This window comes from Xiphophorus hellerii, chromosome 3 (genome assembly GCF_003331165.1).
Source record: "Xiphophorus hellerii strain 12219 chromosome 3, Xiphophorus_hellerii-4.1, whole genome shotgun sequence".
In the NCBI taxonomy this organism is placed as follows: domain Eukaryota; kingdom Metazoa; phylum Chordata; class Actinopteri; order Cyprinodontiformes; family Poeciliidae; genus Xiphophorus; species Xiphophorus hellerii.
Window position 1 is genome coordinate 13,065,214 of NC_045674.1, and position 14,088 is coordinate 13,079,301.

At 37.1% G+C, this 14,088-nt stretch overlaps 1 protein-coding gene across 5 annotated transcripts in view; it reads left to right on the forward strand.

Moving 5' to 3' along the window:
* The window catches only part of chd4b (chromodomain helicase DNA binding protein 4b), a 32,863-nt gene extending 22,329 nt beyond the window's left edge, over positions 1 to 10,534 (forward strand). For 4 of the 5 annotated variants that reach the window (XM_032558396.1, XM_032558391.1, XM_032558392.1 and 1 more), the window contains 10 exons: positions 1,097 to 1,241; positions 1,341 to 1,497; positions 1,811 to 1,896; positions 1,974 to 2,208; positions 3,366 to 3,422; positions 4,816 to 4,986; positions 5,061 to 5,169; positions 6,109 to 6,241; positions 6,332 to 6,527; positions 9,635 to 10,534. In XM_032558396.1, the coding sequence (XP_032414287.1) occupies positions 1,097 to 1,241; positions 1,341 to 1,497; positions 1,811 to 1,896; positions 1,974 to 2,208; positions 3,366 to 3,422; positions 4,816 to 4,986; positions 5,061 to 5,169; positions 6,109 to 6,241; positions 6,332 to 6,527; positions 9,635 to 9,837 (1,492 nt within the window). In that variant the 3' untranslated portion in view covers positions 9,838 to 10,534. The remainder of the gene's footprint in view (positions 1 to 1,096; positions 1,242 to 1,340; positions 1,498 to 1,810; positions 1,897 to 1,973; positions 2,209 to 3,365; positions 3,423 to 4,815; positions 4,987 to 5,060; positions 5,170 to 6,108; positions 6,242 to 6,331; positions 6,528 to 9,634) is intronic. The other variant, XM_032558394.1, reaches the window with a different exon arrangement.
* Positions 10,535 to 14,088: the final 3,554 nt, after the last annotated feature.

Consider the following 14,088-nt stretch of genomic DNA (forward strand, 5'->3'; position numbering starts at 1 on the left):
CTTTAACAACTTAATCCTCATTATAGTCCGCCATGGTTGTTGTTTTTCTTCCCGCTTGCGTGCATCAGGACGCAGAATAGTGACGTTTGTCGAGTATCAATAAATGAGGAGTTGGCCGCTAGGATGCAGGTCACAGGTCCAGGTGTACGGAGCCTCGTGCCAGAAGCCCATTAAAATGCTGTTTACATTGTTTTAAACTGTGATTGTGAGTGTGAGTGGGAATAAAAATAACAATAGGTATTTTGTTCCATATAACACAGTAGGAGTGCAACAGGTAAACCTTTTATGGATGCAAACTCGACTAAAACTCACCTGTTTAGCATTGTATTTGAAAGGTAATCAATTGCAAATTTATTGATGGAACTTGACTTAATGTCATGTTTTGATTGTTGATTCTATGTTGCATTGTGTTTCTGTGTTTGATATGATGTAAAGCACTTTGAAATGCCTTGCTGCTGAAATGTGCTATACAAATAAAATTTGATTTGATTTTTGATTTGAGAAGATTGGATACGTATCGGATATCCAAGTTGCCTGAGCCGCATTCGAAAAGAATCTGACTTGTGGTGTTCAGATTGTTATAAAAAGATCAGATAAAGGTCACATTACGTCAAAAAAATCAGAATTGAGTCACTTCATGCTCCAGTGTGAACGCTCCCTAAGTTGTAGCAGTATGTTATCAAAAATGAGCTCCTCTTCCTTCTCCCAGTGGGGTCTGCTAAAACGCACCGGTCCTGATTAAAACAACCAATCACAGCCAGGAGGAGGGTTTTAGTGCTGTCAATCAAGTGTGTGTACTTCCTGCTCAATGTTCTAATGGCGGAGTAACAACTTACCCTTACAGGAAAACTATTTATCTGCCTTCACTGGTGGTTATGCTAACTAGCCTTAGCACTCATGACAGGCTACGTTGTGATGAATCAGCTGTTACGTAGTGGAGATTAAAGAGGTGGATAACTACCATTTATATTTAAAATGAAAAATCCTAATCAGTACTTGCAAAATAACTATATTAAAGAATATATGAATCTGAATAATGCAGAAATCTGCATCTGCTTCCAGTTCTCACTACTGTTTACACTTCGACCTCCTCCAGGGCTTATGTGTCTCTGTTTATGCGACATCTTTGTGAGCCGGGAGCCGATGGAGCAGAAACCTTCGCAGATGGCGTCCCACGCGAGGGTCTGTCGAGGCAGCACGTGCTCACTCGCATCGGAGTGATGTCACTAATAAGGAAAAAAGTATGCTTCACACAGATCTGATCGCGCTTCCAGGCCAGGCTGACTGTGGCTTAAAGTAGAGGCAGACTCACTGGCTGACTTGTGGTTCTGGCTGAACAGGTTCAGGAGTTTGAACATGTGAACGGTCAGTGGTCGATGCCCTGGATGGCAGAGCTGGAGGAAAATAAAAGAGCGGCAGCTTTGGCTGCAGGTGAAGACCCGAAAACCCCGTCCACAGGGACGCCTGCAGACACACAGCCCAATACTCCCGTGCCAGGTAAACACGCACTACCTTCTTGTTTTTATGAGATTTTAGTTCTCTGTTACGTTTTACACTCAGTTTATTTTGTTCTAACACATCTATAATAACTGACATGCATTGTCATCTTCCTTAGTTTTAGCATTTCATAAAGCCTTAATTAAATTTATACCTTTTTCACTGAAAGATGTATTTTCCTAAACAGTGATTTTATCTCAAAGAGCTGGCGCCCTCTTGTGGCAGTAGTCATAATAAAGCTTAATGTAAATTATGCTGTTTATTGTTAAATATTTAAAATACATAATGTGTTGACTTATTTTCTGATTTCCAGAAGATTTGTCTAAATCAGAGGACAAGGATGAAATTAAAAGAGAAGGAGAAGAAAGCAAAGTGGCTAAAAAAGGAGAGGACCCTGAGGTATGAATTACTTTATACTCAAATCAGCAGTTTAGTTGACATGGCAATGATTTTATCTGTTTTTTATTTTCCATCAGATTATTGAAATCCCAGATGAATCTGAAAAATCCCCTGCTTCTGAAAAGAAAGAAGAGCTGGGGGCAGAGAGGAGGGTGACAGACGAAGGCGATGAAGGGAAGGAGAAAGATGGGGAGAACACGAGCAAAGACAAAGAAGAGAAGAGCAAGGCTGCAGCTGAGAGGGAGGCCTCTGCTAACAACAAGAGCGACGGTTCAGACGGCAGAGTGGATTCAGAGGAGGACAGGTCAAAAGGTCAGAATGTAAAACAAGTCTTTAAATCATTAAACAGTTCAAACGTTTGTTTAAAGAATAGTCTATTATGTTGTTGTTGTTATTATGGCATTTTTAGCATCAGTAGTATCATTATTATTATTGTTGTTAGTGCTATTAAATCTACTCTCAGCAATACTTTTACCTGTGGGAATATTGTAAGCTTGTCATTGAATGTATTGCATTAATCAAGAGTCTGAGAGTAGAATTAAGTTATACTGCTATATTACTCATAAATATGAAAAGATTATAACTGTGATGTTGCTGATGGGTTTTATTAAGTTTCTACTTCTACCCACACCTTTGCATGTTTATTATTTATCGCACTACTCTGTCGTTTTATTTACAATTTATAACATTTAACTAACTTAGAAAATACAAAAGTCTTTTAAAGTAAAAAAAATACTGTTCACTCACAGATATAAGACATTTTTCTACATATTATTTCAGTAATTCAGTTCAAAACTTGCATAGACTTATTAAACATATTATGCATACATTTCAAGCAATTATATTTGTTCATTTTAATTATTATGGCTTAAGCTAAAGTAAAATGTCAGACTACTACTCAGTACTTGGCTGGGGCTAATTTTGCATGAGGTACTTCATTAAGGCGGCATGAAGATCAATCTTACGGCATTCAATTATTAGAATTATTACATAATTTACACGATCAATGCTTTGGGCAAACCCTTAGATAAATTGGAGAAAATATTTATTTTCTTGTTTCTCAGCTTTTCAGTAAGCTTCCCCTTAAATCGTGTGGGGAGATTTTTACCTGTTACATTGACACCTGCTGGAGCTGAGTCATTATTTATCAATGCACACTGTTCATGGAATAATACTGTATTTGTTATTTCAAGTTCAGTTCAAAAGGCTGCATTTTAGCTGATATATGTAAATTAACTGAAAGTACCGGCTTTCTCCAGCTCACGCTGCGGGTTTAAACAAAAGTATTCAAATCAGAGGATTACAGTAACTTCAGGCATGACAGTTTGTGTTTATAATATATCAAACTCAGAGCAGAAATGCACAGTTGCAACAACAGAAAAGTGTTAACCTTAACTATGTCCTCATGTTGCTCTTGTGACTTCCTCTTTTACTTTATAAGCTTCTCGTTCTGCTTCTGTTAATTTTAGCTGAAGACAGCAAAGATGAGAAGATGGACACTACGTCGCCAGCAGAGGACAGAAAAGGTTTGGACAGAAATATTCACCACTGCTGTTCATGATACATGTTTACTTTATAAGATTTCATCAATGCAGGGCTCCAGTCTAATATAACTCAGCAAGGTGCATTAGCAAAACTTTTAAGTGCATCTGCAGTTCCTTTTCACCAATTTAAAAGAAACAATTAACCATGCATAGAATAATATAAAGAGCCATTTACTAAAAACTTAGAAATCACTTGAATTTTTTAAGGTTTCGCTCTAAAAATTCTTGATGGCTGCCAGTTTTGTCATGGTCTCATGTTGAAAATACCAAAAAATAATGATTGTTTACAGAAGCTGATGTGTATTTATTATTGTTATTATTATTATTATTATTATTATTAATGGTTGTGTGGCTGGACGTTAATACTGGTTTGGCAGTTCTGCCAATAGTAGCAGTGACAATAATCATCATATTACTCAAATCAGATTAATCAAATCACATTTTATTTGCAAAATAAAATTCTCAGATGTTTTTTTTAAGACGATAAAATTATCCAATTTTCTAAAAATCAAACACTTTTACTTGCAGAGAAAATTTAATTTATTTTTAATAAAATCCTCCTGATTTTAAAATATTCCATGATTCATCCTATTATATATATATTTATTATAATAAAAATATTTTATTATAAAATATTAGAATTTTCTTAATGATTATAAAACATTAATAATAATAATAATCACATCTTTATTTTTGTTTATTTTGCTTTATTAGCTCACATGCCTCCTGTCCCACTAACAGACACAGAATGTTCTTTAATTTTCAAAGCTTTTATTGTGAAAGTTTGGTGGACATACGCCTACACTAGTGGGCGACACCCACATCAACCATGTGATTCGTGTAAACATACCAGAGGTTTCTTAAATTACAAATGCAGTCAATCTGGAAGAGATGATAAATTCCAGCTTATGTCTCTACATTGCTGTAGTTCCGTGTTTTGTTGTTAAGGGCTAATAGTCTCAGATTGTACTTTGTCATCCCGTCTACATGGGTCATCGACTGGGTGGTTTTGTGGAGGCTTTTGGCAAAATACAGAAGATGGACGTTAATGCTGTTTTGGCAGTTCTGCCAAGTACAAGCAGAACCTCGACTACAATAGTGCTAGTCTAATAAATCTGAGCTGGTAAACGGACAAAGCAGAGTATAGTAAAAACTGCATTCAGCCGAGGTGGAAGCTGGAGTCTTAACTCTTGTTGTGTTTTATGGACAATAAAACATTCATGTCTTTGCACAGGAAAGATGCGAATTATTGGGGACACCAATTCAACCAAAAATAAAAAATATATCTGTATTTTTGTTTTTCTTTGTATCTGCAACCAAATGTGTCGCCTCTCTTTTTCTTGAAGAGTACTGATGGGTTTTTAACACGTTGCAGAGCAAAAGGAGGAGAAAGACGGGATAAAAACAGACGATTGTGGAAAACTGCAGAATGGCGAGAACGGCAAAGAGGGAGGAACAGCTGCATCTGCGGTTAACATCAGTGAGGAGAAGAAGAAAGCCTCCAAGCAGAGGTTCATGTTCAACATCGCAGACGGTGGTTTCACAGGTGGATGCACTTTCCTTCCTCTTTTTTTTTCTGTTTCCTGTCTGTCTCTTTGACCTTTCTGCCCTTCTTTCCAGAGCTTCACTCCCTGTGGCAGAATGAAGAGAGGGCCGCCACCGTCACCAAGAAGACTTATGAGATATGGCACCGTCGCCATGATTATTGGCTGTTGGCTGGAATCATACAGTATCCTTTAAATTTACATTTATTAGCAAAACAGTTTTTATGAGTGATTGCTGGCATTTTAAAAACCTAATTCTTGTCTTAATGGTGATCTATTGTGCTTCAATGAACAGGTTAGGAGAAGTATAGGGGCTTTACGAAACATGTTAAGTGTTTTGCACAAAATCATTCTCAGATGATGAGATTTTAGTCTGGTCAGTTCTGCCTATTTTGTCCTTCTTTCAGAATGAGCTGTTTTAAAATCTTGTCACTTTAAATCAAAATAAGCTGCTGCTGGCCACGCCCCCCCCAACTCAACGTTAACACTCCCACGTGAAAATGGCTGCAAACAGATACTCAATCAATAAAGTATATTCTATTGTAATTATACAACCGTACATCTTTGAAAAGCAGAAATTGAGCCTCCTGCACAACCAACAAGAATGCAGGAAGTGATTTCTGAATGGTAAATCAACAACAAAACACTTGTTTTTCCAGCAGCCATTGTACAGCGAATACAGCGGTAAATCCAGCTGACCAAACTTGCTGGAGCTCTGCTGGTGTTGCTAGGTGACGGCACAGTGTGACTCAACAATTGGGAAGTTTTTGAACTGGCTTGTTTTCCAGACACCAAAAAACATTCAGTTATTTCCAAAGACAGCTGGGTGTTTTTTTTTGTTGTTTTGTTTTTCTAAGCACTTCAGCTGTTTTTAAGAGCATTTCAGATCCAAATGAAAAAACAAAAATGTGCAAAATGTGAGTTTTGCATAATAGTTCCCTTTTAAATAATTACACTAAACATGTAATTAAGAAAAGCTTTTATTTGAACGTTCGTAGGAGGTAATAGTTATCCATGTTTTTTGGATTCAGAAATCCTCCTTAAAAGCCACATAAAATCTCTTCCCTCTCGCTTGTCCAGAAACTACAGTTTTGTTGCTGTTGCCCTTGACTCTCATGTCACAGACACGGCTACGCTCGATGGCAGGATGTGCAGAACGATGTGAGGTTTGCCATCATCAACGAGCCCTTCAAAGGGGAAATGAGCAGAGGGAACTTCCTGGAGATCAAGAACAAGTTTCTGGCCCGGAGGTTCAAGGTGAAACAAACTTTCTAAGTAACTGCAAAAAGTTCAGGCCTGCTCGTGTCACGCCTCACTGAGTGTTTCTGGTTTGTTTTTTTCCTAAAGCTACTGGAGCAGGCGTTGGTGATCGAGGAGCAGCTGCGCAGGGCGGCCTACCTGAACATGACGGAGGACCCGGCTCACCCCTCCATGGCTCTCAACACTCGCTTCAGCGAGGTGGAGTGTCTCGCAGAGTCCCATCAGCACCTCAGCAAAGAGTCCATGTCTGGAAACAAGCCTGCCAATGCAGTGCTGCATAAAGGTAAAGTTTGCATGGAACCTGTATGTGTTTCCTGTATAGACATCCTCACATTTTACCACTTCTGTGGTCTGTGAATGCTCTTATTCTATTTATGTAAGAAAAAAAAGAAGTGAAGATAATTAAATTTGTTAAAGCCTTAAATAGGTGCTGCTTTGATGCTTCAGATATTCTCCAGGGGAGGAAAAAGGCATTCAGTAAAGAAAATCTCAATGTGAACTGAACAAATAGACATAAAAATGTACAAAGGCACAGTGTGGATTAGGTGAAAAATATCAATACTGACCAAAAACAAGCAAGCTTGGTTTTTATTAGGATAATTAAAAATAAACAATGTAAACAAGATTAGAGCAAAAATAAAAATGTTGAATATAAACAAGAACCAAATCCACTTTTTTTTCCCCCAAAATATTTGTTGTTTCTTTAGAACAGTTTGCTTTTTTAAATTGCTTTTAATGGCTAATATTTTCCTAATTTCTTATTAATGCCATTGTTTTTAATCTTTATTAATGTACAGCGTTTATAAATCAAATCTGTTACTATTATTTTTACTGAAAGCCAAATCTTCGTTTCATCCATCAGTTGTACCTGCTTGTTCTTGCAAGGGTGCTGAGGTGTTGGTGTTTCTCTCTAGAGATCATTAGAAAACACAGACATACAAGACAAGCACACACACACTGATACCTGTAGGGGCAATGTAGAATAATCAACATGTTTTTGGACTTTTGGAGGAGGCTGGAATACCTGGAGAAGAACCACGAATGCAAAACATGGAAAATCGATGCAGAAAGACCCCAAGCTACTCGCTGCAAGCTAATCAATCAATCAATCAATCAATCAATCAAGTTTATTTGTGCAGCAAATTGATTCGTACCATGAAAATATAAAAACATCATAAAGTGTAAAATAATCCAGTCTATCAAAAACCAGTCTGTTTGCTGCTTTCATTCTGAAAAAATAATAATAATACCGTAATTGGTGTTTTTCCACCAATATAATTAAAGCTTCACAACAAACAAACTGTATTTTTATTTTTTAGTGAAGCAAAGACTGCCCAGTTCGGTTTCAACTAGTTTAAGTAATTAAAATTTTGAATTTGAATGGATCAAAATAGAGAATTTTTTTTTTTTTCTGTTTCAGGTGTCGTCGTATTAATTTTCTGTGTTTATTCGTGGGAAAATTTATAACTTACAGGTAAAATTCACAGGTGTGCAATCATTAGCTTCACATCTTACCACATTTAGATTTGATTCTTTTTTTCTGTAAAGGAGTCTAATTAGCTCGATGGAGAAAATTAGTCGTTTAAATGTGTGAAACTTGTGTTTTCAGGTTTCTTTGATATGCACTTCCATTCATTAAATACTTCTAAACAGAGATGCAGGAAGCTGTCCATTCAGTACGGTTTAATTTGCACGGCGTCGACAACAGAAAGGCTCCGCAGGTAGACATAAAATGACTTCTGCTGTAGTGGAATACGGTACTAATTTAATGAAATGCAACAATGCAGAGGCGTTAAAAGAGAGAAGAGGAGGTTGCATGTGATAATTATTTTCATTACTGACAAATGTCACCCTAAATGTCAGAATGTAGGGAAGACTCCTCTTTGATACTGACCTTTATTTCTAACAAATAATCTGTTTACAGAAATGTGTGTGCAGATGTGTAAGTTACATGCTGCAAGGCTAGAAAAAGGGAAATGACTATCCTACTGTATTTTGTAGATTTTGGTCAGTTACAAACTAATATTAGGATGTGTCTGTTGTCACAGTGCTCTCATGTTTACAAAACGTGGGTAGATATAATTAACAACTTCTCCATTCTGCATGGTTGCATTGCAGAAATTATAATACATTCGCCTCATGTTCACTGAAAATATTTTTTTAAAGAAGGAACCCTTTTAAATGCCAGAAAATACTGTTACACTTTTAGATTTGATGGCAGTAAAATGACAACAGCGTCACAATTTCTGAAGCAGAAACTGAAACACTGACACGTCCAGGTCTCACCTCGATTCACGGCTGTACACGATATCAGATATTTTTGGCTGTAGATTATTATTTTATACATTTCTGTCATGATACAGATCTTAAAGTTAATTCGTAATGGTCTTAAAAAGTCTTAAATTTGAGTTGGTGAAACCTGTAATAATGACGACAACAAAAACAAAATGTCACCAAGTGTTTTTGCCTAGTTTCTACTTTCTTGTGCAAATATCTTACTTCACTTTAAATAAGACAAAATTAACTTACAATTAGCTTTTCAACAAGATATATGAGCCTGGTTTAGGTCAATAATTCCTTAAAATTGATTAAAAAAAGAGTTCTTGTTCCACTGGCGGGTTATTTTATTTAAGACACGGTGAAAAATGTCTTATAAGTAAAATAAGTTATTGATTTAAACTTTCTGAGAAGTGAAAAGTCAAGAGGGTCTCAACTAGTCAGGGTTTAGATAAAACTGAGTTAATATGTTTAAATAGTAATAACTGATTAGCAAATCTCAGGGCAGTTTACAACACTGCAGAAATACTAAATCTTAATCAGTCGAGTTTATTAAGAATGTTTCAGCAACAAGGCAGTTCAAAGTGCTTTATATCATAAAAACACAAAAATAAAAGGTCATAAAAACATAGAAACCAGTAACTAGTAATAAGACAAAACCAACTTACAACTAACTTTTCATCAGGATATAGGAGATTGTTTTAAGTCAGTAATTCTTTTATATTGATTAATAAGTACCTGTTCCATTGGCAGATTATTTCACTTATAACAAGATATTTTTCACATAAGTGAAACAATCTGCCAGTGGAGCTTCTACTTTTTCATAAATTTTAAGGAGGTACTGACTTAAAATAAGCTCTTGTTTCGTTTAGAAAAGCTACTTATAGGTTTTGTCTTATTTCAAGTGAACTTAGATATTTGTACAGAAACTAGACAAAAATTTCTGGTAAGATTTTGTGTTTTTGCAGTGTGGCTTGGTTGTTTTATGAAATGGCATTATGCCCATGAAAAATAGATAATACCCCCCTTTATGTATGTGTTTATTTTATTTTATTAGTTTTGTTTTTTTAGTGGCGATAATAAGCCATCATTGTTGCTCTGCTTCGTCTCCAGTCCTCAAACAGCTGGAGGAGCTGCTGAGCGACATGAAGGCCGACGTCACTCGTCTGCCAGCCACCATCGCCAGGATACCCCCCGTGGCCGTGCGGCTGCAAATGTCCGAGAGGAACATCCTGAGCCGCCTGGCCAGCCGGGGGCCCGACGTCACGGCTCAGAACCAGTCCCAGACTTCACAGCAAATGCAGGTGCCGCGCTGACCAATCCCATCACACTTTTTTCCATCTCGCTCACTGACTGAGGCTAGTCACGCTCACCTCACCTCCATGTAGCAGATGTCATTTATTTTACCCACCTTGTACAACACAGTCGTTGCTCTGCACTTGTGGACAGCAGCCGGAGTTTATAGAAGGACTGGAAATGTAGATAAACGACGGGAATCTATATCTAAGCATTTCTCCTTCTGGGATCACCTGAGCACTGACATGCAGGCAGCTCCTGTCCCGACAGCAGGCTCCAGCGCTTGTTATATATATGTGTGTGTCATTAAACCGATCATGTTTGAGGCGTCCCGGTTCTCTGTATTAACTTTTAGGTCACGGGGGGATTTTACTGCTTCACTTTCACCTGTAGGATCTTGCGAAACTCCCAGTGTTTTTGTTAGAAGCCGCCATGTTGTCTCTGAGTCGGCACCGGTACGTTTGATGGGTGTAAGTGTGTTTCAGGCGAGGCGGGTTACCGTGCGTCTCTACTACAGAGCGACTCGCCATCGATGCGTCAGGTCCGTTACCTCCTCTCCTTTCCGTCCTCCCAGCTGGCCCATTAGGTGAGCTGAACTGGGACCAGTTCTTTGTGCACACACCACAACCAGAACCATTACATTCCTAACAGAGCCACAGATTTACTCAACTGAGACTTTTCCTCAAATGCTAAAAGAAAATAAATAAAATAAAACCATCTCCATTTGCTTTTTGGTACATTGGACAATTTTTGGGAAAGATAACAATCTTTTGAGTTTATTTAATTTTTCTTATTGTCTGTTATGTTTCACCTTATAAAATATTATTGTTACAACCTTGTTGTTTTTATTGTCGCTGTTTGTTTTTATGACCTACAATAAAAAAGTCAAATGTTTCTCATTATTCCTTCTATTCCTTTATTTCTTTATTCAAATCTGTACATAATAAAATGTCTTAATTTTTTACAAAATAAAGTAACTTTTGTGCTTTTGTAGGAGACAAATTATAAGAAGAAACTTAAAATTTCTTGTCAGGTATTTATACCTGTGGAGCACCGACTCCTCTCTGAGGATGAGCATCATCCTAAAGGTATTTATGTTTTGCGTCTGTTTTTAATAATTAATATTTATATCCCACAATCATTTCTCATATGTTGCAACACAAGAATTGTGTATTTTGCTCTTCAGCTGGAAGTATTTTGTACGTCTCTACCAGGTTTGCACATCTAGAGACCGAACTCTGCCCATTTTTTTATTGCAAAATGCCTCAAGCTTATTCATAATTCTCTAAATGACTGAAAATTATAATTATGAACTTATGGCTTTTATGTCATAAGTTCATGGGTTATAATTCTGCACCAGAAAAATCCAGTTGTGGTAACTTTACTAGGCCTTTACAGTACTTTAACTGGACCATTTTAGCACACAAAAGCTATGTTCACAAAGCAGGTAAATGCAACTCAAATCTGCCGTCTTTTGCCCATAAATGACATATAGCCGACTTTTTCACTGCAGTCTGAACGTCCCAATTCTGATCTTTTCACCTTAAAAAAATCTGATCTGTGCCACTTCCATATGTGGAAATTAACTGGTTTTCAGTCTGAATGGATATGACGCATTTTATACAACTTTTATGTTATTGATGTCAGCTGAAAAAGACAGATGTTATAAATCAGGGCGCAAACAATGGCTGAAAATTATAATTATGAACTTATGAAAGAGGTCTGTGTCACTGCATCAAATCACAATCCCACCACTCTTGGCTCAATCCAAACACGCTTCTCTACAGAAGTTGCTCTTAATTCTCCACAAAAGGTCATTGCCATTAGTTGTGTTTTCTTTTTATTAGCTTCCCTCTTGTTGTTATAGTCTCGTGACAATATGGTCGCCTTGCTGAGTAAACTTTAAAATAGGTCCATAAACTTATTTTATTCAAATGTGTAATAATAACAAAGCTCTGCTGTGTGACGTCTGTGTTCTTCTGTGCATATGGCTTTGGAGATGTAAACTGTTCACACAGAAGTCTGACTACGATTGGGTTTAGCTAGTGTTATGAATGACCAGGCAATTTATTTATTTTTTTAAATATATGGATTTCAGCAAGAACACCTCCTGTGAATGTAGCCAAATATTCTTTAATTTACACTATTTTATTTTAGGATCATTATTCTGCCTGAAGGACAAGTTTAAACTCCTCTGAAGCCTCTAACAGTTTTAGCTTCCCTGTTCCTACTGAAGAAGAAAAAAATCCCCACCATCGCTGTACAATAAATCAGCGATAGATATCGCGATAGACACATGATCATTATCAAGAGATGACATATCTGGTAGCCTAACCAATATGACCCTTTGCCCGTGACGCCACGCTCTCTAGAACTCCGCCCACTCCGCCATGACGGACGTCAAAACAACCAATGCGCTCCTTTAAATCTAATCTAAAATCAGGCATCTTTAATCTAATATCGCTTCTATTCAGTCACTTTAAAATGGTCATGGCGTGCTGCGCGGTCGACTGCATAAACAGACAAGAATGCAAACCAAATTTGTCATTTTATTTTATAACTTTTAATGAAAAAAGATGGCGGCGATGGATAGCAGCCGTCAATCATAAGGACTTCTCAGCCCTCGGTGAAATTGCAGATTTGCGGCGAACACTTTTTACAAGGTAAGAAAACTAACGTTTTTAAACTTACATTATAAGTAAGTATGACTAGGAAGATATCAAATATCACACTATGTAGAAGGTACGCTTATAACCATTAGTAACCATGGAGACAATGCAGCATCGTCATGTTGCCTAGCATCATGTATGTTAGCATCTCGTCTTTTGTGCGTTTTCTTGTTGCTCCGGTAGGAGGGGAAACACTGTTTATGACATAGTGACATAAATCATGTGGTGCAAAGTCGGTAATTTGATCAACACGTGAGGAGGGTGGAGGTATGGGACGGTTTCTAAGCTAGCTACCGCCGTCTACGAGCCCTAACCAGGTGTGGTCAGAGGAAAAGCTTTAGCCACTCAACCTCTCTTAAATTAATCTGTTTATTTATTTAATAAAATCTTAAAAATTATGGACAACCCTCTTCATGAGACTGTCTTGGGAAAACAGAGGGTCTTCAGTCAGAGGCTTCTTCAAATTTACCATAATACAGACCGCTACAAGAGAGCTTTTCTGCCAACAGCCACCACTATCCTACAATAACTCTGAACGATTTGAATTAATATGAATTACAACATTTAATTTTCCTTTGGGATCAATAAAGTATTTATAAATTTGAATTTTGAATTAAGCAAAGTGAGCGGCACCAACTAATTCAGTCGTTCTTTGGTTACCTAGCAACAACTTGAAGAGTAACTTGTGGTTACCTAGCAACAACCTATCGAGTAACTTGTGCATTAGTAGTTTAAGGTTTCACCGCTGTCCCTCGTAACTGCTTAAAAATAAAAATAAACAGCGCAGAGTGAAAACTGTGGATAAGACAGGTAAGGAAACAAACAGTTTGATAGTATTTTACATATTTAAAACAAAAAAACGAATCAAGAATTATCAACATCGGCCGATATGAAACACTTATATCGTGACATGTTTTTCAGCCATATCTTCCAGTCCTAACCTCCACAGGAGGATTCTGCCACCACCGTGTCTCAGTGAGGATGGCCTGAATAGCAGTTTCTCTCCTTACAGCATTAAGAGTGAAGGCCTAAAGGTTTAACTTTAGTATCATCGTCTTCTAGAGGCTTGCTGGACTATTTATGGCTGTACTTAACCGATGGCTTCCTTCTTGATGCTCTTCTTTAAAGGTCAGATTTGAGTGTTTGTTTATATTTGTAGCTGAGCTACTATCTTGTTTACGTTTCATCCCTGACCTGTCTGCGCTGTTCTTTGGTCTTCATTATTTATTTATTTATATTTTTATTCAAAAAAAGTACAATGTAAGGTACATAAAAATACGGTAACATGAATTAAATTTGCTTTATCGTTCTTTGGTCTTCATGACGCTTTTTGTTCACCAATTGTTCTCTAACAAACCTCTGAGGCCTTCAAAGATCAGCTGTGTTTATTCCGAGATGACCAAGTTGTTGCACTATACGGGTATGTTATTATATATGTTATTTCAGAAAATTACCTTTTCTAGAGTCTGTATACTCCAATTAACAATTCGATTACTAAATTAGTTGACTATTAGTTCAATAATCGACTCATCACAGTTAATCCAACTAATCGTTTCAGTTGCACTGGATTTTAATTAGATGTGCCAGAATAAAAAATGCAAA